Here is a 22,697-nt window from a genome sequence, read left to right as displayed (position 1 = left end):
CGATAATTTGGATGGCTTCGCGGCGGCACCACATACCCAATTTGAACTGCCAGATAATTTGATCAATTTTGTAGGTCTCGTCAGGGTCAAACTAAATAATGTCAACTGTACTTGGATTTAGGTGCACATTAAAGCATCCCAGATGGTCAAAATTAATTTGGTGTCCCCCACTATGACGTGCTTCATAATCAGATTGTAGTTTTGGCTTCTCGAACCGCGAGAATTTTTTATTATTATTATTTTTCCTCTCTTTTTTTTACAGTCTCAGCAATTGCAGCTCTACTATACCCTGTTTCATATATAGCAGGCAAAACTGCAGAAGCTATACAAGTAGCTTGGTAATAGAGGTCTAGCTCCATGAGTGTCGCACTGCAGTTGTTTGTAGTGTGTGACACATTCTGTGGAAAAACTATTTCATATATTATGAGTACAAGTTGCTGGAAGGGAGGTTTACGTCGAATCATGCATTATTTGTGAACCTTCATGCTTCCAGGATGCAATTTACTACATTTTAGTCATGAGGGCAAGCATTGATGCTGTGGCTGTTGGTTGAGATGTGTGTCACTCCGCTCGTTTGTTTGGTAAATAGGTTCACATCTGCAGCACATTCCTCGTAATATTTGTAATATTTCATTTTACATCTAATTACATGACGCATACCCATATCTCACTTTCGTATGCGATGCACTATACTTTGATCGTGAGTGTGAGCAGTGAGAGAAAGCTCTCCAGCCTCTGTAGTCTTGCCTGATTTGTATGAAGCAGAGTATAGGTCTAGCAATCTTGAAGTTCGTACCAAAGAGGGTACCTTGATTGAATGAGTCTTTCATCCAATGTTCCGGCAGCAGGTCCCACAGTAGGCTGACGTTTAGCTGTGTGGAGGGGGAGCCTCTACAGTGAGCCCTCATTTTTCTTTTTGTGCAGACCACATACTCCATCTACACCAAACTACCAGGGCTGAGGAACGACACGACCACCTTGACGGGGAGTGTGCCACACCCAGTCCTCTCACACCAGCCATATTCCTTTCCCAGTGCACAGAGAGATCCACCCCTACCCGCAGCACACCCTTCAGAGCCCATCTATGCCAATAGTGGAGAGCATGGTGGGCTTGGCACCTCGTTGTCATCATTTCGTCCTGCTCGTGTCATGCCAAATGTAAGTCATCTGGTTCCTCCTCTAGTGCCTTTTCCTTTGCGTAGGTCAGTAATCCTTTGCCATCATTGCCCTGGGAAGCTCTTGTGTAAAGTATATATATATAGCCGTCATTCATTACAGTGAGCTGTATTAAGCCAGCAAAAAAGGTCCATTACAGTAGACTTCCGTTAATTCAACTCTGGTAAATTTGATTTTTCGGTTATTTTGATCCCAGCCAAATGTCCCGGCCATTGCCGATGCATTTATATAGGCCCAAACATTCGTCATTAAATTGGCCTTCACCGTATAATGCAAAGCAGTTGGATCAGTCAGCCAGCACGCGCCTGACCTCTGCGGTTACTCGAAGAGCTACCTCTTTAGTGGCTATGTGTGTCTTGGCAGAGGTTAGGGGACGGTGAACACGTCAATTTCTATTGAAAATGCCTATTTTTTCCTTGCCCTAAGAAGATTCTTCAAGCAATAACCATAGCTCACAATGTCTGATGACGGTAGTTATGTGATTCTCACACCTCTATTGCTAAAAAATTGGGTGCACGTTAGCTTTCTACTTTGTTCAGGAGCTTTAATGTAATTTCTACATTAGTTTTCTGCTAGAAAGTGACTTAGAAAGTGAGTGTGCATTTCATTCGGAGGCGTGCTATTCTGGAAAATACAGCCAAATGAATCGGTGTTGTTTTTTTTAAATTTTTTCTGCAGCTTGTTTAACCCTTTGAGGTTCGATTTCTTTCGCCATATGCACCCTCCCAGGGTCGAGTTTTTTTATTGCAGATTCCAATACTTCTTAAGGACTTATTTCGAAAAAAATTCACCGTAATTTTTCTAGGGTGACTGTAAAGTGAGAAAAAAATATTTTGTGTTGGTATATATGTACTCTTAATTCATGAATAACAACAATAAAAAAGGAAATAAACTTATAAGAATGAAAAATTTGATGCATTGTTATACACCTAATTCAATACATAGTTCAAAGCTTTGAAAATGCACACACAAGAATATTTTGCAACTCTCACCTGTTCCTTCTCTTACACTAATATTTACGTCCATAGCATAATCGAACTGCGTAAGTGCTCGCACTCAAGAAAACTGCGGTTGTGTGCCCATCAAAAAAGCAAAACATGTGACAAACTTCCGCTAATCTTCATCTTATCGCCAACCAGAGGCAGTTGGTTTTCTCGAGTGTCTCCCCCCTAAAAAAAAAAAATGCAACGGAAATGCATGCACGGCAGCATCCTTCCTATGCACACTCTTGTGAGCACTAAATGAGTGAGAAACGAGCAGTAGCCCTTTGAGCAATTAGTAACGAGATAGCCATCAGTTTTGCAAGGGAAAGAAGCCGAAACCGCCCACGAAACAAAACCCAAACTGCCACCAATGCGCGAGCGGTAGTATATAGACACGCGGGAGCAAACTAGCTCTAAAACAAACCATGCAACGAAAACCAATAGAGGGAGGCGCACGAAAAAAATTCCCTGTATTCCCACATAGTGGCAGCACATGATATAAAAGAAAAAGTTCGGAAATCGGTGCGCTTTTTAAATGTACAGACAGTGCCTTAAATATACAGCATCGACCATTTTTGGACTTGGTCGCGGCGCCGTATATTTACATCATTGGCCCTCAAAGGGTTAATTCAACCCACCAGATAATTCGATCGATTTTGTTGATTCCGTCATGGTCAAACAGAAGTCAACTGTATATCCGAAGTCCGTTCTATCCAAAATTAGAGTTGCAGTATGTTGTGAAACGGCAGTGCTTCGCAAATACTGCAGCCTAGTGTTTGGTTAATGGAACCTGGAGGTGATTGCAAATATGATTAAAGAATGGAAGTTAAAATATACATGCCATAATCGTACAACCATACTAACAGTATGGTGCCATGCTGTTTGCCGTTCTTCAGATGCTGACTGCTGACAAATGCCATTTTCCCCACACTACAACGTACAGTCGAACGTCATTATAGCAAAGTGCTTGGAGCCTCCAAACTAATTCGTTATAAAAGTCCCGTTATACAAATCACATACACAATAGAACCAGGGCAGAATTATTCCTTCGTTAAACAGGTCATTTCATTGTAGAGGTGTTTGGCTGTGTACAATAACTTTACCCCACACAATGGGAAGATTTTCCTCTTGGCAGAAGAATGGTTCAAGTGATATTTTTGCCATTGGTGCCAGCACCCCATCGTGCTGGCTGCCTGGCCAGAGCGCTTCGTCGCCGCCAATGACACAAGCACCGACTGCAGTTTATTTTTCATGCAAAATAATGGTCGGTGAATGAACTGATGTCTTCATTTTATTTTTCGTGACTAGTGACGACGACCACTGTCAGGCCTGTAGCACGAACGAGAGCTGCAATACAAGGCAAGCTCAGCTCGGAGGTCGTGTCCTGGCGTTGCTGCACTGCATGCGAGGCGACTCAACTGCATCACGCGCTTCACAGTCTGGATGCCACGAATAGCAGCCTATGTTATGTTTTTGTACAAATTGAGGCGATGAGAAATAAAGTGTTTTAAAACAATGCATTTTGCAATTGTTGGAAGTGGTTATTGAAGTGCTGTATGCTACAAAATTGATGCAAAGCCGGTTAGGCCTAACCCGCTTTGTGTTTGAGGTGCCCCACAGTTAACGGCACAGCCGATTTGCTTATGTCTCCAGCATTATCCTTTATGGTGGCTCTTTCCAGGCCATTGGCAATGGCTTCCCACCAGCAGCAGGGGGCGTGCAGACAGTCACTCCAAACCCATCATCATCACCGTCAACCCAGCGGTTGAAAGGTCCCCTGGTGACAGTGACAATTCAGCAGCCAGATCCCTACTTGCCTCTGGCCACTGAGTTCCCCCCAGCACCAAAGACCCTGGGACGCACGACTGAGGTGATCACACGAACGACTTTAACCGAGACGACGACAACGCGGGTCACCAACAATGTCCTGTCACTCACACCTGGCTCAGAAGAGGTGAGGATAGTTCAGCAGGATAGGTGGTAGTTTTGGAATTCCTATCGCTTGATTCTATTCCTTTCTTCTTATTCGCTGTTTCCAACCAGCCAGTCGAGGTGATAACATATGCGATGATGCACTGCTTGGACCAATGACAAAGTATGAAAAGGGAAGAAAAAATAGGACTAAAGTTGTTGCAGTGTTCTGGCCCTGATTTGTGTAAATCTATGTGCCACTGTTTTGTTCGTCTCTCTGTGTAATCGTCAATTTATCTTTCTTGAGATTTTCTTGAGGTATTAGAGGGAATAATGTTATGAGGTGCTCCCTGGCTCAGGTTAATGTGCATTATTCTGTGCAACTGATATCAGCCATGAACTGAAAAGAAGAAGAAGAAAAAAAAAACACTTTGCTTACCTTCTGATTTGATACCGGGTTAGCTATGCTATTCTATGTCTACAATGGCTGTTTCATTCATACTACACAGTACCATGTAGCACACGGGCATTCCTGAGTTTATGAGATACATTTGGGGGGGGAAAACATTGTTATTGTTATTCTTGTTATGTTGTCGTTATCGTTAGACTTGGTGGCTCTTCTTTCCACGTGGGGGTGTTTCCCGCGTCCCCTCTTTGCGGAACCAACCCACATCCTTCGTTTCCGGTCATTGGCCAACATATCAGCATGTGAAATCGTCCTGCGCTTTGCTGTACTCACCTAAACTGGCCCACAGAACAACAGCAAGACCAACTCCATAACCTCAAACTGACTCCAACTGTAAAAGACGAGAGCCTGTTTGTTAAACAATGTTACCAGTCTAACGCGTTGTATGTCTATCCTCAGCTGGCTGGCTCCTGCCTTGAAACAAACGCCTTCTGTATAAATGGCAAATAAACGGGATCAAGCTATTTATTTATTTATTTATTTAAAATGTCCTTACATGCCTTACAGGTGTTACAGAAGGATGAAAAAGAGTATATGAGGCATATAAAGAAACATAATAGACATACATTATTTATAGGCAGTGGAAAAATGTATAGACATCTTATACAAGCATTAAAGCATTGTACAAAAATAACAGGGTCAGTAATGTACATATTAGGGGAAAAAAAAAACGATACAGTTCTTTCAATAAACAGTGGGAAAAAGAAATGTACCCACTCCAGTACAAATACTAAACAATACTAGAAAAATACAAAAATAATATGCGAAATTATGAGCTGATAAACAAGAGAGCTCATAACTGGAAACATAAGAAAAAGCGTCATGCCCTTTATTGAAGTGAGGCGGTGGAATATGAACTGATGAGCTGACGGAATTTATTGGGCTTAGATTCGGAGACAATGAAATCAGGAAGAGCGTTCCACAGTCGAATGGCACGAGGAAGCGCCAACCAATTGAATGCATGAGTGTTCCCGTAGATGCGCATGAAGCTGAGGGGAGCTCAAAGACACATGAGTTTGCTCAAAGACACATAGTCATCTCCCTTTGCCCCATGTTACGCTCTGATTATCGGCCTTGATGTCCTGCAAGTTAAAGCAGGGAGACAAATGCTAGAGCTGTATTAGGGTTCGACCATCTCTTAATGTGCTGCATATATTGAAGGACTGATGAGGCTTATTTTTCTTACCTCACAAGAAGCCAGTCAACATTATATGCATTTCCTTTTGCTCAGCTTTCTCCAGTTAAAGTTTTTAGTGTCTGTGATAATATTTTTCATCAGCATGGTATGTTTGCATTAGCCATGATGTTAGTGCCTCTATTCATGCATACATGTGTGCAGAATAATCATTCGTGTTTGCACTATCACTTTGTCGTGAATTCAGATCACGATCTTAACATGATAGCGAGTTGCAGTCATGTTTTGCTATACCTTGGTAATTCAAAGTTCACCAGACCAAAAAAATCTTCAAATTAAGAGGAAGCTCTAGCTCGGGGGGGCTCCCATCTGAATAGATGGGAAAGGGGAAATTGTTTTTCTTGGCAACCACTGCACCAAGTTTGACGAGGTTTGTTGCATTTAAAAGAAAAGGTTAAAATCTAGTTAGTGAGTGTTGGTTGTGAATTATTTAGTTAACTCATAAGTTATTTTTAATAAATATTGTTAGAAATCACAAATTTTCAGAAAAATGAAAGTATCATGTTTAGAACTCTGTAACTCAGTAATTAAAAATTATATTACAATTCTGTAAACTGCACCGAATGGTACATCTAAGGCGCACAAAATTAATATATTATACATGCCTCTCAACTAAGCCACTAATATTTGACTAGAACGTTTGCAAAAAACCTTGCAAACAATATAACCAGTTCAGGTAAGATATAAATTGAAATTTTAAAATTGTCCACTTCGGGTGCACTAACAGGTGCAGTTTACAGAACTGCAATATCTATTCTTAGTGCACAGCCACAACATCGTAAACTTCGTGCTGCTATCTTGTTCAAGCTTACCAATTTTGGAAAATTCCTTTTAAAAATTTCAGGCCCTGAATAAAAATTTCACACCTAACAGTCACTAGAATTTAACGTTAATTAAAATCGGCCCAGTGATTATGTCATAAAAGTGCTTATGCATTTTACATGTACATACTTGAATAGGCAGCATCGGAGTTGGGACTGAGCTAAAGCTTCCTCTTAAGCAAATTTTCAACTTGGCCAAAAAATTTTAAAAGAGTCTGAGAATAGAAGGGCAAGTTTCCTTGACACAAGCGTGTCCCATTTATTTTCTACGTATTAGGACTGCTTGAAGTAATCATTGATGCTGGATTGTTTGGTAGGGTAGTTTACTACAAGGTCACGATCTCTAGCCCACTAACCATGTGCAGTGTCTCACAGTCACCACCGCTACCCAACAAAGCTGCTGATGAATTTCAGGGACTCGATAATCGTCATCAAAGTAGGTGCCCAAGTTGGCTCATTATCGCCTCTGCTAGTACCTATTCATACACTGTCGGCGCTGACGGCAACTTCGTCTTCCACATTAGCATACCAGCAGGGGAGAAAACGTAACACATGCGACAACACATGTAACACAGCTGGTATGGTATTTGCACGGGTAGAACCAGAAACGAAAAAGCAAAAGCAGCATGTTTATTGATGATGATGATGATTGTGATGATGATGATGATGATCTGACTCTCTCTCTCTTTGCAGCAGGCGGAAATGCATAAAATTAACACTCACCACCACACAGCATAACCACTTTGCAAAGCTACATAGCAACAACATTGCAGAATCTAGTGCAATTGGTAGTGCCTGATTCTTGCCATTTGTAACGTTGATTGTTTCTGTAGCTTGCAGAGCATAAATGCATGGCTTTCGAGATCGGACTCCGGGAGAGCCATCGCTGCTGCAATTCAGATGCATGTGAAATCTCTTGCAGAAAGCAATTGCAGGAGCTGTGAACATGTTACAACTCCCATATTTGTGACAGCTCCTTCTAGATATGCGAAGCCAGAAGGGTGTCGCTGCATGCCGGTCTTGGAGGTCACAACCAGAAACTAAGAATTATCCGAATGGACGCGTGCCGGCTTTTCAAATTATCTGGTATATTTCACGTTACAAATTATGAGGCTGCACAAATTCTACAAATTAGCCGAATTTTCAAATAAAATGAGATCAAGTTATCAAGGTTTTACTTTAATTCAGTATCAATCGGGCATTCGGCTGTTCTTTTCATGTTTGCGGCTTTCTGTGGGAACCCTGCAGTGCACAGAATTGAGCTTGCATCCCATGTCCACTGTACTAAATTGGCCTCTGCCTTTTCTTTCTATAGGATGTTACGCTTGTGAAAGCTGGTGGCCCCTTGGGCTTGAGTATTATTGGTGGCACGGATCACCCTTGCCATCCATTCGGTGCTGATGAGTTTGGTATCTTTGTGTCTAAGGTGAGCTCACTTGATACACTTGCACGTGCTGAAACTTTGTTGTGCAGGGCCTGTCTGGCTGTGTGTGTGTGTGATGCTTCTTGTTTTAAAAGAAATTTTCACTGGTCAGTAATTGAAAGATTATTAACATGACACATGGTGTTGCTGGCCTTTTTGCTTCTGCTGTAGATTGTGCCAGAAGGAGCAGCGTCGAGGTGTGCAAGGCTACGAGTGGGTGACCGCCTGCTCAAGGTGAGCAGAGGGCCTCCATTGTGAAACTCGTTAGTAGGAAGGTTTATTGCTCATTAAAGGTGGTTCCATCACACAAGGCTGGATTGCAACTGTTATCAGTGCAGCCCTGCACTGTTGAAAGGCATCTTCTGGTGCTTTTTGCAATTCACTTATGCATACCTGCCAACTTTTACGATTTTATTGTAATATGCCAGATTTCTAAAGCTTGGTTACTTATGTCCTATTTACACCAATAATTTTAGCATTTTTCGTGTGCCTCAAATTTAGGGCTTAATTGATCTCAACAGAATGCACATACTGTATACAGTCGTCTGTCATTACAGCAGACCCTGAAATCTGACAAGAAATGTCCATTTTTATCTGAAGTCCATAACATCCGAAATGCGTCACTTCCAAAACTTTGGTCACAGTGTGTAACAACGTTATTACAAAGAGTGAATGACGAACGTTAAAAAAAAAATAATAAAGAGTCGCAGTTTCACCCAAGAGGCAAAGCATCGATTGCAATAGCATATTAGTAGACAGCTATGCAAAATAAGGATAGTAGATTTATCGGCTGTATAAAGTTGTAAACATTCGCTAACTAACTAAATTAACAAGCACAGTGTCACACACGCACAGGTAAATGTGAACACATCTTGCTCGATGACCATGGAAAGTCGCTTCTAAAACGTTGAAGTGAGGAAGTGCGGTAGCAGCAGTGAGCAAATTGACCTTCGTGCTGTCTCTTGCTTCAACGCGAACTAAACACCAAAAGTACAGCGCATGCAAAGCTACCGGCACTGGGCGTACTTGGTCCACATCGCATATCGCTTTCGAAATACATGGACAGAGATGCTAAGGGACAGAGTTTCAAGGAGGACACATGCAGGGGCAAGAAGTACTAGTCATACCTGCTGTTGATAAAACTAATCACTTTCTTTCGGATGCTTTTGAGTGCAGGGGGCACAAGGAAAATCATTCAGCTACATACTGTAGAAACTAGTACAATAATTTTCATTTCATGTGCTTTTTTGATGTGCATAAAGCCAGCTACATTATATTTATTGACTATTGCAGTTAAAATGGAAACCATCTGGCGTATAGTATAGGCGTACATTTTCCACTGCCAAAAATGCTCTTTGCTGCGCCAAATAAGTGTTTTGCAAGCGCCAGGATGTGCCCACCAGTGGTACATTGATACACGTACATGGTTTATCTTTTATCTGTGACCCTATTCTTATCACTAAGAACTGTTACAAAGTTATCACTCGTTGCAAAACATGTATGCGAAATTTCAAGAGTGTTGCTGTTATTCTGTAACAAGAGTCTTGTCTAATCAAATTGTGTGCATGACGTGAACAGTGGTGTACATTCTTGAATGTTTGCGAGCATCAGTGGTTCCACTGGGATCACGATTAGTCATGTATATATAGCTGACACATTTAACACAGAAATCAGATTTGAATGACTGATGGCTTTGCTTACGGCTGTCATCGGGTTTTGAATGTTGCCTGATTTAGCTGGGCACAAGTTCGCCCAATAAAACTTCAATTCGAACTAGCACTTTTGGCAGATCTATTCTTCACCGTCACTACAAGCTGACAGTATCAAACAAGTGAATTGATACCCAGACTACAGAAGTGTAATCAAGCACTAATTACTCATAATCTGTTAGCTTGCAGTCATTTGTCCAATTCCTTAGGCATTGCCTCTTGATTTTTCCTACTCTCAAGTTTGCTGGCATTCTCCTAGCATATCCTTAGGCAGTGCTTTATCTGGAAATGTTCTGAGTGCTTTGGTGAAGTTTAGATCATAACGCTTATAGCATTTCAGGTTAGGTTGAAAAGTTTCAGACAAATTTAATTATGTTGTGTAATTGAACAGGCAGTAATGAGGAATGCCTTAGTGGATGGTTCTGGCTTAGTATCGGATACCTAGGATTATTTAAAGGTTACTACCAGCTACTTAAATTCATTTATGTGTTCCGTAGCGTTGTCCATCGTAGCCATAACTGAGATGTAATTGTTTACTTCAGTTTGCGAAAGTCATGGACACTATTTTTAAAGGTTAATTACCATCTGCCATGCATCACTGCAAAGACAGAATGCCGAAATAGCATTGTGTAGTACTTTTTAGCCAGAAATGTTAATGATAATGATGTTTATGACACAGCTGTCAATATGCAGGTGAAGTTTAAATGGACTGTTATCATCTTGACAACATTATTTATATATATATCGTAAATAAAAGAAGTCCTGAAACAAAGCCTTGAGGTACTCGAGAGATTACCTCAACAGCGACTGAGTAAGCATTCAGGAAAGAAATGCAAGAATGTGTATCTAGGTATTATCTTAGTTTGCTATTCTTGATAACAGCAAGTTCAAGAAAAATAAATTAGGATGTTCTTGCTGGCTAGTTGATTCATATTTGAAAAAAGGTTAAAACTGCGCGAAAAAAAATGAGCACCAGCGGAGGGAACACGTAATACACCACGAGCACAGACTGCCAACTGTTTAACAGTTTGCAGTCTGTGGACCATCGAAAAATTGACTCGGACTCATTGGAATCCGTCGAAATTTGCCGTTTCTGAAGGGTATCTGCACGTGACATCAGCACCCTGATGTAGGCTATGAGCACTTGTCATGCCCGATTAAAAGGCGCTTTAAAAATCGCCCTGCACTGAAAAAAAAGAAACACTAAAGCACAACTAGAAAAGTAGTTCCTCTTTTATACGCTGGATTACGCTAGCTCTCCGAAAGCACTCCGAGCACGTCAAAATTCGGAATGGGCTATCGATAGGTACAGGTGTGGACAGGAAAGTGTTAAGCGATTTCCGTTTACCGAGTTTCTACTGTGCATATTATTGTCATTCGGAAGCCCACAGACCTCCACACTGTTGTCTGAACAGACAAAATCCTCAAGAGAGACATCGCTCATGGCACAGCACAAGTCGTCATCATCAGTGCAGGACAGGATACTTACTGCTGTAACCACCATCACCTAGGGAAGCAGTAGCGCCCTCGGCTGAATTCTCAAGCTTCTAATGACTGCTACGCACATGGTGGGGTACCTATGGGGATAGAACACACCAAAGTGGCATGCTTTTGCATTCAAAATGAATTATTTTTCCTTCCATAGCAATGTACGTTTCTCCCCAAAACATTCCAAAGCATTTGAATTGAGTGAAGTCAAATTAACCAAGGTCCAATTAACGGGAATCGGCTGTAATAACTTTTTGTCACATGCATACTGTTCCAGTAAGTATATTTTATCAGTCTGTATTTTGATTTTTTTGGCCACTGCATCACTTGAGTGTTGCTGCTTCATCAGCAAAAGTGGATGCGCTGCTATCTCTGCAAAAACGGGTACACACGACAAATGCATGGTGCCTGCATTTATGCTTTGTCTGTGTTCGCATATTTCTACTGAGCATACTTGTCTTGAGGGTCGGTGGGGAGGGAAGCAAAGCAATCTCCTTGACCCATTGCTATGCTGCTGTGATGCAAGTGGCCTGCGCTTGCCGATGCAGGTCAACGGTATAGACGTGACCAAGTGCACACACCAGGACGCGGTGATGGCCTTGCTGGACCCATCGTACCAGGTGGTCCTCACCGTCCGCCACGACCCACTCCCAACGGGCTGGCAGGTAGGCCTTGCCGACGACTCAGTGGTGATATGATGGTCGTGATTGATGACTGCCGCTGCCATCCGCACCGTAGCTGTTGCTGCTGCTACTGTTGTCCAAGTTATAAGCAACGTGGCCGTCCAAACCTCGTCACCGCTTTTGCTTGCATTTCAAGTGTGTTTATGTTCTTTTGTGTTCATGAAAGCGACATGAGCAGTAAGGGCTGTGTATCTTGCTATGCTTATTTGACTTTAAGGTGCGCCGCCGGGTCACTTTCTAAATGTAAATTTGCACATGACAAGCGTGCACCAGTGTTGGTTGTTGCCGCTATCCTCCAGTCTGCTGCTTGTATGTATTTAGAATGTATCCAGAATGACAACAGTGGACATGCCATTGATGAACTGTGAGAAAATTTGGCATTCTTGAACTGCTGCACACTGGCTCTGGGCTTGAAGCTGATGTTGAAAAAGGGGTTTCTTCTTGAGAACCTCCTTGAGAAAAAAAAGCAGGTGTGGAGGGTGCACATTACAGTCAAGTAATTGTAGCGCTGCTTGTTTTGCTGTTAAACCACTGTGATGCACTGTTGGCTTTGTTGTAGCACTTGTGGAAAAAGTGTGGGTGCTTTACGTGGATGTTTTATCTTGTTCATTTTTTTTTTTTGCATGTGAGAATAGAGACACTGATATTAGTTTACAGTTTACGGTCTTATGCTTGGAGTCATCTAGAAATAGGGCACTTAGCAATGGATTGCCAAAAAAGAAAGATTTTTCAAAGAATTGTTGAAAGTGCATTGAATTACTGCCAAAATTATTATTATTATTATTGACTCGACGCTGAACTTGTCCAGTATGGGCTCACGGGAGGTTCTTTAGTCATTTGCTTTTGTGTGCAAATTTTGTTTGTGTACATATATGTTTTGTGTCTTGTTGGACACACTGCTAAAGCACTAAGACACAACTATCTAAGGAAACAAACTTTATACTTAGTAAGCCAAAGGTCGCCACATTGTATGAATTTTGGCATAATTGTTTTATTGAGCATTTTGTTTGTACACTTGCCACGAGGCTTTGTATTCATCTACTAGGCTATGCATGGTGAAATGTGTGAGTCATCACCATTGCATTTATCGACAAGCACTCGTGTTCTGCCTGGATCATTGACGCAGTAGTTCCTCCTTATAATTTTTTTTTCCCTTTTCTTTATCCCTTGCCTTGACTGGCAAATTTACGTCATTCATTTCCAAGCAAAAAGTTTATTCTCTCTCCCCCCCTATAAATATTGCCTGCTGCAATTTTATAAATTGACAGGACTTTCTTTTATATATTGGTACATTAGGCCAATCTCACATTAATTTCATTATGCCATCTGGACAGGTTACACTGGCCTGAAATTTAAAATTCTTTTTACTGTCCTGTCCCCTGGTATGGAGTATGTTAATTAGTGGTTTTAATAGCACTGTTTGCTATACTGATGTTACTTTCTTAGCATTGGCCAATACTCTTCACAGAGCATTTAACCTTAATTTTATTTGACACAGCAGTTTGATCTTAGCCTGCAAGTGATTGGCCATGTTTCATGCTGCAAGTTCAGTTTTGACCTAGATTACCTCTTCCTTACTTCATTTTCATTGATAGACTCTCGTTTGCCAAAGCGTTTATACACTTGTTTCAGGACTCTTAAGTGCAGTATATAGTCTCAGATGTTTAAAGGACTTCTGTTTTGTACTAAACATGATGTGAGCTTGATGCTTATGACCCTTCTTGGCTTCAAGCAGTCCTTCATTTGATACACTGGCAAGTCTTTTTGTGAAGTCATGTGTCATGCCAGCATTATGTTTCCTAGCTCTCTAGAATTTTAACCTGTGTTAACGTGCAAGCAATTTATATTTTGCTTTCTTTCTGTTCTATTTCTGACATCTGTCGTGAGGCGTGAAATGAGAAATAAAGATATTTTAACAGGATACTCACAGTAAGTTTGTTTTGCTGAACTAATTTTGATTATCCCCAGATAATGTGGTCTTCAGTGCTCCCAGAAAAATGTATTGTTGACATTTTTTTAAATTTTACAGTCGAACCTCGTTATAGTAGAATAAATCACTCACAAAAGTACCTTCGTTATATCTGATATTTGTTACAAGCATACACGTAGATATCTGTGAGAAAAGAAAATACGAGATTGTGTTTCTGCAAAATAAATGCAAGCGGGCTGCCTACGACAGGCCAGCAAAAAAAGTCTCCTGCAGATTTTGATGGCCCATCAGCATCTTGCCAAAAATATATAGTCTATTTTTTCCACGTATAACCCACGCGCTTGTATAATGTGCACCCCAATTACTTTACCTGGCAAGGAAAAAAGGATTCGGCTTATAACCTACAGAAACAACTGCACGCAATAACTTTTAAACCTTTATAAAAAACACTCTCGTAGATGCACGACTCTTCTGCATCGTATCTTCCACCAACGGCTCTGTTCCCCACTTCTTTGGCAATGCTGATAATATTGTGCTATGCTGTAAAGAACTGCCATCGATCGCAGCTCTCATGACCTGAGTTCTGCTTTGCCGGCGCGCTATTCACCAACTGCTAACTCAGCGAAAACACAAAATGGCAGTCTGTAAAGAAGAGGAGAATGGGCAACTATGAAAGAGGGGAGAGCGAGCTGCAACACGCAGGGATGGGATTCCCTAAGAAATAACGAAACCTGATATGGCAGCGTGGTAACGTGAAGTCGCACCTCAAAGCAAAATTCGTATATAATCTACACCCTAACATTACTTTTAAATTTGTTAAAATTTTTTATGTCGGATGCATGCTCAAGCGTACAGTACATACAAGCGCTCTGCATCGCCACTAATACGCAACTGTGTGACCATACTTATCAGGTGAGATGGGCACATTAGCGTGCCAACCGCTGTCCTGCCTGCCGAGCCGCTGGCTAAAACATGTACACGCATCAAGTGTGTGTCATTTCAAGTTGCTATTGCTGAGTATTGAGGCCAGCAGCCTTTTTGGACACTGAGGAGGCTGCACATGGATCCGTACTCCACTACTACGACCATCTGTCTAGCCTGTGCATCTGATCTTGCGCTTGATCGCCAATGAGATCTTCCTAGGGGAACATATTGATGGCAAGCTTGCTGCAACATCTTGTCACCAGCCACTCCGCCAGCGCTGTTTTGTTTGGAGTCAGCAACCAAAGTTCCATCCAGTTATGTGCCATTCACTATGACGGCAACTTTTTCATGGCCATCGTATATGCAGCATCGTGCCCGCGGTTCATGCCCAAAATTTTGTGCAGAGTCCGTATTTTCAGTTAGTATTTTAGGGGCTAAGGGTAGGTGGTGGTGCTGCAGGGAAGTCCAAATAATCGTGAAAGTCCTAAATATCAGTCAGTGACTGTATTTTACATTTTTGTTACAAAACATATATCATGTGGCATCTGTAGACGAAAAATTTGCTTCAGTATAACCGATGCGTAGTTAGACAGCACATTTCTGATTTCGTTATATCAGTATGAACTATTATAGCCCCATTGAAATAAAGCGTGGCCAACCAAATTTGATATGTACTTCGATATATACAATTATTCGTTATATCAATGTTTGTTATATCGAGGTTCGACTGTACTTGCTTGTTTGTTTGTACAGCACTATTATGATTGTGCCTGCTTTTAGGATGCGAGTTGTGTCAGGCTCACCATATTCATTCGATCCATTGAATGCAGTGGGTCTAAGTAATCTGAAGGAAATATTTGCAGGATACAGTCTCTTCATGTTGAGGCATGCGAACAGCGGGGGGGGGGTCTGTGCTGCTGCAGTTCCAAGGATCCTGACTTGCAATTGTGCTCTCGGAATGAACAACCGCAATATTGTAGAAAGCCCCATGGGAAGATCTCTTCTTATAGGCAGTGTATAGCCAGCGTATATATTGACTATGCACAACATAAGGGGCTGTAGCTACACTATCTCTTCAGTAAATTGCATCTCTGTGATTTTAGGGTGTGCTTTAAAATCCTAGGTTTGGAAATCAAAAAAAACATAGAAAAAAGAATCTTTTTGGCAAATTTGCAAGCAAAGAAATATATAGTAGGTATTGTGATGCTTTTAGATGTAAAATGGCACCGCTATACATCATTAGAGAGCTTTAAAATAGGGTGCCCAAGCCACACCGAAGTGTTGGGGGATGCAAAATTCATTGTGGACTCTTTGCGCTTTCTTGTTTATACTCCCGGCAGTTTGCAGCCCCTAATGCTTGGTCACCCTAATCTAACGCTCTCTCCTGACCTGACACAGCTCCTCTGCAACTACTACTGGTGATAAATGGTAACTACACTTTGCTGAACAGAAGCAACCCAAGAGCACAGCTTCTACAAGTTAATGTGAATGTTATTAAGTACAGTCTCATAAAGCCATTAAATACATGTAATTTTACATGTAAATCAGCACATTGACACTGAGGTGTGAAAGAAATGCACATCTAAACAGGCTTTTTCAGAGTTGAACATATATTTAATTACACTTTTATTTCTACTCAGCAGAATTAAGACATGATGTTGGTGTATTGCTGCTGTGCTACAAATTTTCAATAGTTCGTTTTAAGGTTGTTATGCACACGCACTGCAGGAATCGACGAAGTACAATTTCAGCAATGCACCCGTATTCTTGGTTCGAGTTTGCGTTCGAAGTGTTCGGTAAGCAAATTCAGTTGTGTGAAGCAGCAAAGCTAGTTGGTTACCATGCCAAGTAATGTAATGACATATGGAAATTTTTCAGTAAAGCTGGTAAAGGGATTTCTGCAACAGCTTCTGTGCAGCAAAGTCCAGCATGCAATGGTACGGTCAATATCAAGCACAAATGCAGTGCAGCATGTGTAAGAGCACCGAATTAGTTTTGAAAGGTACTAACCAGTGATAATAAAATAAAGTTACCTTAAGTATGACTAATTCAAATAAACAACAACTTATATGCACGCTTCTTTTAGCCAGTAATCCACATTTTTTTTTTCTTTTTTGCGTTATACAAGCTCCACGTTGGAGGTCAGCTAGAAGCTCATATGGCTGTGCAGGTGAGAGCATACGCCAGGGAGTTTAAAGGGCCCCTCACCAGGCCCCATAGGAAATTTTGATTATACGCTGGAAGTCGTTACGTGTCCTCTAGGGAGCATTCTGGTGTAAACATTTTTCAAGGCGCCTCATGAGGAGTCGAGATAGAAATTTCAGTGCTACGAACCCATGATTTCAGCAGGTGGGCTCCACTGCCAAGCAAGACACTCTCTACACTCGCCCCTACGTTAGCCTACACAAGCGAAATTCCTTTCCTGCGTTCTCCGTGCGTTCTCCGTTCTCTGTGGATCACGTGATGCATACGTCACAGGCCTTGCCTTCAATCCCCCCTCCTTGGCGCTACACACTTTCGCCAATGGCGTCGTGTGTGAGCTGTTGCCTCGTTCGCGCAGCTCTAGATTTTGCGCGCTGTGCACAAGAAAACAAGACTAGCGGTATAATTCAGTGCTACACGAATACTGAGGCAGAACAAGCAGCCGAAGCGGAAGTACATCTCTCTTGCTTTGGTGCGAAGTAAAACAAAAAACATGCAGACATTCTGTTTGTGTGTTTTATTATTTCTCTAAACTTCAATTTATCAATTCAAGCAACAGATTGCTCAGATAACAGATGTCTTGAATAATTCTCAAAGTCATGTGTCACCACGAGCGACGTCACACAGCAGACACGATTACGTAGGCGCAGGGGCACGATTACGTCGCCGTCCTGCTTGGAGCGTGGTGGCCGCGAAGAGAAGGAAAAACAGCATTCGGCTTGAAATTTCAGATCTGTCCACGGCGCGTAGTGGTGTAATACTTTGGAGACACAATCGTTATCGTGCAATGTATGCTCTGCGCTTGTCAGCTCAAAATGGCCAGACCTGGTGAGGGGCCCTTTAAACGAAGCATGCATGGGAGCCATCACTAGGGAACAACTGCTGCTGTGTTTGAGCAAGGCCAGCACAGACCCCTAGTATTTCTAAAGGGTGCAAGAGCTTGCTTATACAGCTTCATTGTCATCGATGTACCATTTGTCAGATTGGCATACATCTGCAAAGGATGTCTTTGAGGACTCAAACTTAATAAATTACCTGCCTCTTTGCCTTTGCATGAGATACAATTTCTCTTTTTCACTTCCTTATTTGTGATATTGGTGCCTTTCATTTTGTGGTTCTAGCACTACCTTATTTGAACCGAAGTAGTTGCACAGGAATCCGCAAAGTGGAGAAATGTTCGCGAAGGGAAAGAAAGGTGCATCCAGCTTTCAAGTTGATTCCAAATTTTCCTTTTCTGAATATCATTATCTGAACCTTCTGAATTTTCTTATCTGATTAGAAGCTCTATGAATGTGTGGTGTGCTGACGATGACCCTTTCATTCATAATTAAAGGCCATATCAGATAAGTTTATTCTTGCAGGCTCTTGATTTCCACATTTAAAGTAAGTCTTGATTTACTAAAAGTATCACATACTGTGTAGTTGTACTAAAATGAGCACAATAATGAATTTTCAAAAGTCTTTGGTTAGTTACCAAATTGTGCTGGTTTTAGTACTTTTATTTGCTGCCATATTTTTTGTGCCTTTAAGAAATTGAGTGATTGTCTTTATCTTGAACTTTTCTTGCTGCCGGTACTCTAAAAGGCTGAGCCACTAGCTGTAACTGTAAGTACAAAAAGTGAATTGCATTTGCATATTCCCTCTTTGTTATCAAAGCACAACTGTTGTTTTGTTCTGACCTAATCCATCAGCTAACGTAATCAAGCATTCGTACAAATGCCACTGCTGTGCCATATTCTGTTTGCATCGTGTTGTTTAACCCATTATTGTGCCTTTTATGACTTCTCTAAGCTGGGCTTCCAAGGTAACATAAGGACTGTACTTTTCTTAGGGTCTCATTTCAGTTTTCTTGCTAAACAAAATTGTACTGGTGATTGCATCTCTGTAAAATGTAATCTTACTCTCGGCAAACTAAACAAGGGAACATTTATTTTCTTTAGCATCACTGTACATATTCAGCCATATCTTGCTTTTAAATTAGCGATAATGCTGTACCATGTACATCAGCAAGCACGTAGCACTATGCGGAATAGCGCACAGACACTTAGCTTAAATGTTCTGGCTGATTCAGTCTGGCTGATTCAGTTAACCACTTACTTTGCTTAAAGACAGGCATTGAATAGATGTGGAAAACAAATGTGAGGAGAGATACTTTTTTAAATATTTTAACATGTCATTATTTGTTTTCTTGCAAGAGTCCTTATGCTTCCTTCTGTTCCTTTATTATTTGTTTGTGGTTTACTTGGTTTTTGTTGCTGATTACAGATGTTTTTGTTTTGTCCTTTTCCACGTAACTGTTCAGTGCTTGTGTTTTTTACATCGCCACTGCTGATTGACCTACTTGAATGTTTCCTGTGCCTGTTAAGGTTTCAAAGAAAGGATGCAGCACTATCTTGCTTGTAATGTCACGTTAATAGTTGCGCTGAGTTTAAGTGCATTTTATTTGCAATTTGATGCTCCTATTCACATTTTGAACTCAGACGCTGAAGGCATCTACCCGCCTCTGCATAGAGATGAAATCAAAGCAGTTTTGTTGGGCATTTCATACTATTAACAGTGTTTCTTAGAAGGCTTGGGAAACTGTGCAAGAAAATGGGGGTGAAGTCTAGAAAGACACAACATGAGTTCTGAGTATCAACTGTCAGCTGAACCAACTATCCCTACGTTGCACCCTCATTGAGTGTGTGTCCTTTGAGCATTCAACTAATCAGTGTTAGTTGTCCCTTCAACTAGCTGAGATGCACGGACAAAAAAAAAAAAAGAAAACACTTGATGTCATTATTCCCATGAAAGCATTGAAGTCTATAATTCAATACAAATTTATAACCTATTTACTTTTTTGTTCTTTTTTTTTGTTTACTGCTCGAACAAGGTACATACACAAAGCAGCAGAGGTCAGTTGTGTACATCGTGCGAGAGTTTCAACTCGAGCACATGAAACTGATGCATTGTATGTCGTCCTGAAACAACGTACCCATAACATGAAATATTATCATCTGCTTCTTTTTCTTCCTTTTAGTTTATAAAAACATTATGATCGAAGTGTTTCTTTACAGTAAGGTCATAGGTGCTTCATTCAGAATTAGTAACAATATTTACTCAGTAGTTTAACATGTCTGCAAATACGTAAATGTCATTTGCTATTTAATGCTATTATTTTGCTAACTACTCAATGTGGCACACACTTTTATTTACACATGACTGTAGCCAACAATATTGTTGTAGGTAAAGCACAGCAGATGATATACTGAAAGCCTAATGCTACTGTTATGGCACACCCTTCTACAACAACAAAATTCTTAACATAATTGCATGTGCTTTGAAGCTTAGAAAAAAACTATCTCTTGAACTTTCATTCAGACAAAGTTCAAGTTAAGTCATGCCCAGATTTTTTTGTTCCTGTTGCTACTGACAAAACTATGCTTTCATTCACTTGTATCAGTGTAAAAAATACAATGCTCATCACACCACCTGGTGAGATGACCCACACTTGGTTCTCTAGCTCAGACTACAATTAAGGTTGAATATTGAGGCCTGCAAACTGGGGTTCCAGTTTGGCCAGGTGGATCTGGGTCGGCAAGTGGAAAGAAATTTCTAAAGAAGGCAAAAGGAGCAACACAGCTTCTTCTGAAATGTCAAAAAACAAGTGGAATATTTTATCAAATCTGTTTTGAAAATCTTGTTTGTCTAAAAAGAAAAAAAAGTGTTCCTCATGCTCTGATACATGGCTTGGGATATAGCCAATCTTGACAAAAGCATGCATTTGAAATGGCCAAAAACTGGATGCCATCATTGATTTGGTGCTCTTGCACTGCTGATGGGAGTTAGGAAATTAAAATAAATCTGGCCACCCAGAAATTTGAATGAACAAAAGGACTGTCAAGTGCTGGAATATGCACCAAGTTACAAAATTTTGAAGGGCTAGTGCCAACAAATCTTGATAAGTGATGATAAGCGAATTTTATGAGTAGTTTGGTGGTAGCAACAAAACCTCACACAGCTTCTAATAAGTGGAACTGGCAATCCTAGTTTTTCATAGATGTTTCTCTAATGCATCACAGTTGCCACTTTTAAGAGAAAAATGTAGGAGGGATAGGGGGGGGAAGCAATGTGGGAAACAATTTTATCTCGTTATTCATCGGGTGACCTCTGTGAGGTTGACATGCACTGTACGACATTGTCTGTTGTGATTTACTGCATGCATGTTTTGTACCTGCAAAAATGGTTCTGTGTTGTGCAGGTTGAGTCTTTGTCGAGAAACCTCTCGCAGGCCGGTGTTTCATATGATTTTTTTTGTGAATTTCAGCATGGTTTCAGTTCTTGTCTGCTGGCCTTGCACTTGTGTTGCATGGTGCCTGTTGCATGAACACGTTTTCCCATTGCCATGCTTTTTCTTTCACGGTGAACCAACCGAGTCCTTTGAAACTCGCAGGAGCTTGTGATTCAGCGAGAACCAGGAGAGAAGCTGGGGATGAACATCAAGGGAGGTGTTCAAGGGCACTCTGGTAACCCGGCCGATCCGACCGATGAAAGCATCTTTATTTCAAAGGTGATACTGCAAATAATATGTTTGCCACTTCGCATGTTTCTACTGCACATATCGGAGAAATAATTGTGCAGTGATATGAGATGCCAATAATTGCGTTAAGTTTTGTCTTAGAAAATCCGGCCACAGTAGGTGTTTGCATTTATATAGCTGTAGTACATTGTTTCATTTGTTCTATTTATCAGATGTATTATTGTTGCACTGCTATTTGTTTCCTGTTCTTAAATTTTAATTGCTGCTTATTGCCTTTTTTAATGTGATTAGCATCCCTAGCTTACTTTGCCCATATTGGCATGCTGCTGCTTTCTAACGCCGGAAACATCTCTCTTTCACTTACAAAAAAAAAAAGAAGAAAAAGGAATTAAATGTCCAAATGATAAAAGTGATAATCCGCACTCTTCTAGTTGACAAAAAAAAATTAAATTGTTTTACACCTGAAAAACGCACCTGTGCAATTGCGCTGTACTTTATTCGAAGTCAGATGTGCTGTACCCCAATTCCACAGTGCCAACGGGATAAAATTGGCTGCAGTTAGGAGATCACATTTAATAAAGCTTTCACTGTGGCGTCCAAAGGTGCTCAGTGCTTTTAATAGATGGCAGTGCAAAATCCACAGCACAGCTTTACCAGCAGGAGTGATTTTATTCTTGCTAGGGAGGTAAGAAATTTTGGCACCTGGAGTTTTGAAGAATTTGGCCATTTTTGGTCAGAATTCAGGCTAATAGCATGCCTCGGAAGAGGTTCGAAGTACATGCTTTAAATGGCTAAAAGCTTCATTAAATCGAAACCAGGCCACGAAGTTACTTTGTTTAATCATAAGAAAACACAGTTTTGAGTGGAACCAATATCAGGAAATTAAAATTGAAGCAAGGTTCGTTATATCGAGGTTTGACTTACTTCTCTAACTTTCTCATGACCTCCTAGTGGTGAGTAACAGTGAACTTTTTTTTCTCTCTCTCTCTCTCTTTTTTGTACTGGAGTTGAAACATAGTGGCATTGACATTTCTCCGTGTCATCTTCTGCAGATCAACACGAATGGTGCAGCACTTAGGGATGGCAGGCTCAAGCCGGGCATGCGAATTATTGAGGTATGTATTCTGATGTTTTCGACTGTGTAGCTCTTTCCTTACCTGAATTTTTTTAAGGAAGCAAACATTTTATCTTACGTCCGTCTGATTCACAAAAGACTTGGGAAAATAAAGAAAAAGTTTCCGCTGAAGTTTATAGCAGTGAATTGAAG

General features: G+C 40.9%; 1 protein-coding gene across 8 annotated transcripts in view; it reads left to right on the top strand.

Moving 5' to 3' along the window:
* Positions 1–22,697, top strand: part of LOC135898732 (protein lap4-like) — a 183,635-nt gene that overhangs the window by 110,266 nt on the left and 50,672 nt on the right. For 7 of the 8 annotated variants that reach the window (XM_065427845.1, XM_065427851.1, XM_065427842.1 and 4 more), the window contains 8 exons: positions 925–1,158; positions 3,841–4,113; positions 7,868–7,978; positions 8,147–8,209; positions 11,721–11,837; positions 18,496–18,516; positions 21,344–21,460; positions 22,483–22,545. In XM_065427845.1, coding sequence (XP_065283917.1) covers positions 925–1,158; positions 3,841–4,113; positions 7,868–7,978; positions 8,147–8,209; positions 11,721–11,837; positions 18,496–18,516; positions 21,344–21,460; positions 22,483–22,545 — 999 coding nt within the window. The remainder of the gene's footprint in view (positions 1–924; positions 1,159–3,840; positions 4,114–7,867; positions 7,979–8,146; positions 8,210–11,720; positions 11,838–18,495; positions 18,517–21,343; positions 21,461–22,482; positions 22,546–22,697) is intronic. The other variant, XM_065427843.1, reaches the window with a different exon arrangement.

The sequence above is a fragment of the Dermacentor albipictus genome, chromosome 3 (genome assembly GCF_038994185.2).
Source record: "Dermacentor albipictus isolate Rhodes 1998 colony chromosome 3, USDA_Dalb.pri_finalv2, whole genome shotgun sequence".
Taxonomy (NCBI): Eukaryota; Metazoa; Arthropoda; class Arachnida; order Ixodida; family Ixodidae; genus Dermacentor; species Dermacentor albipictus.
This window is presented reverse-complemented; position numbering and strand designations above follow the sequence as displayed.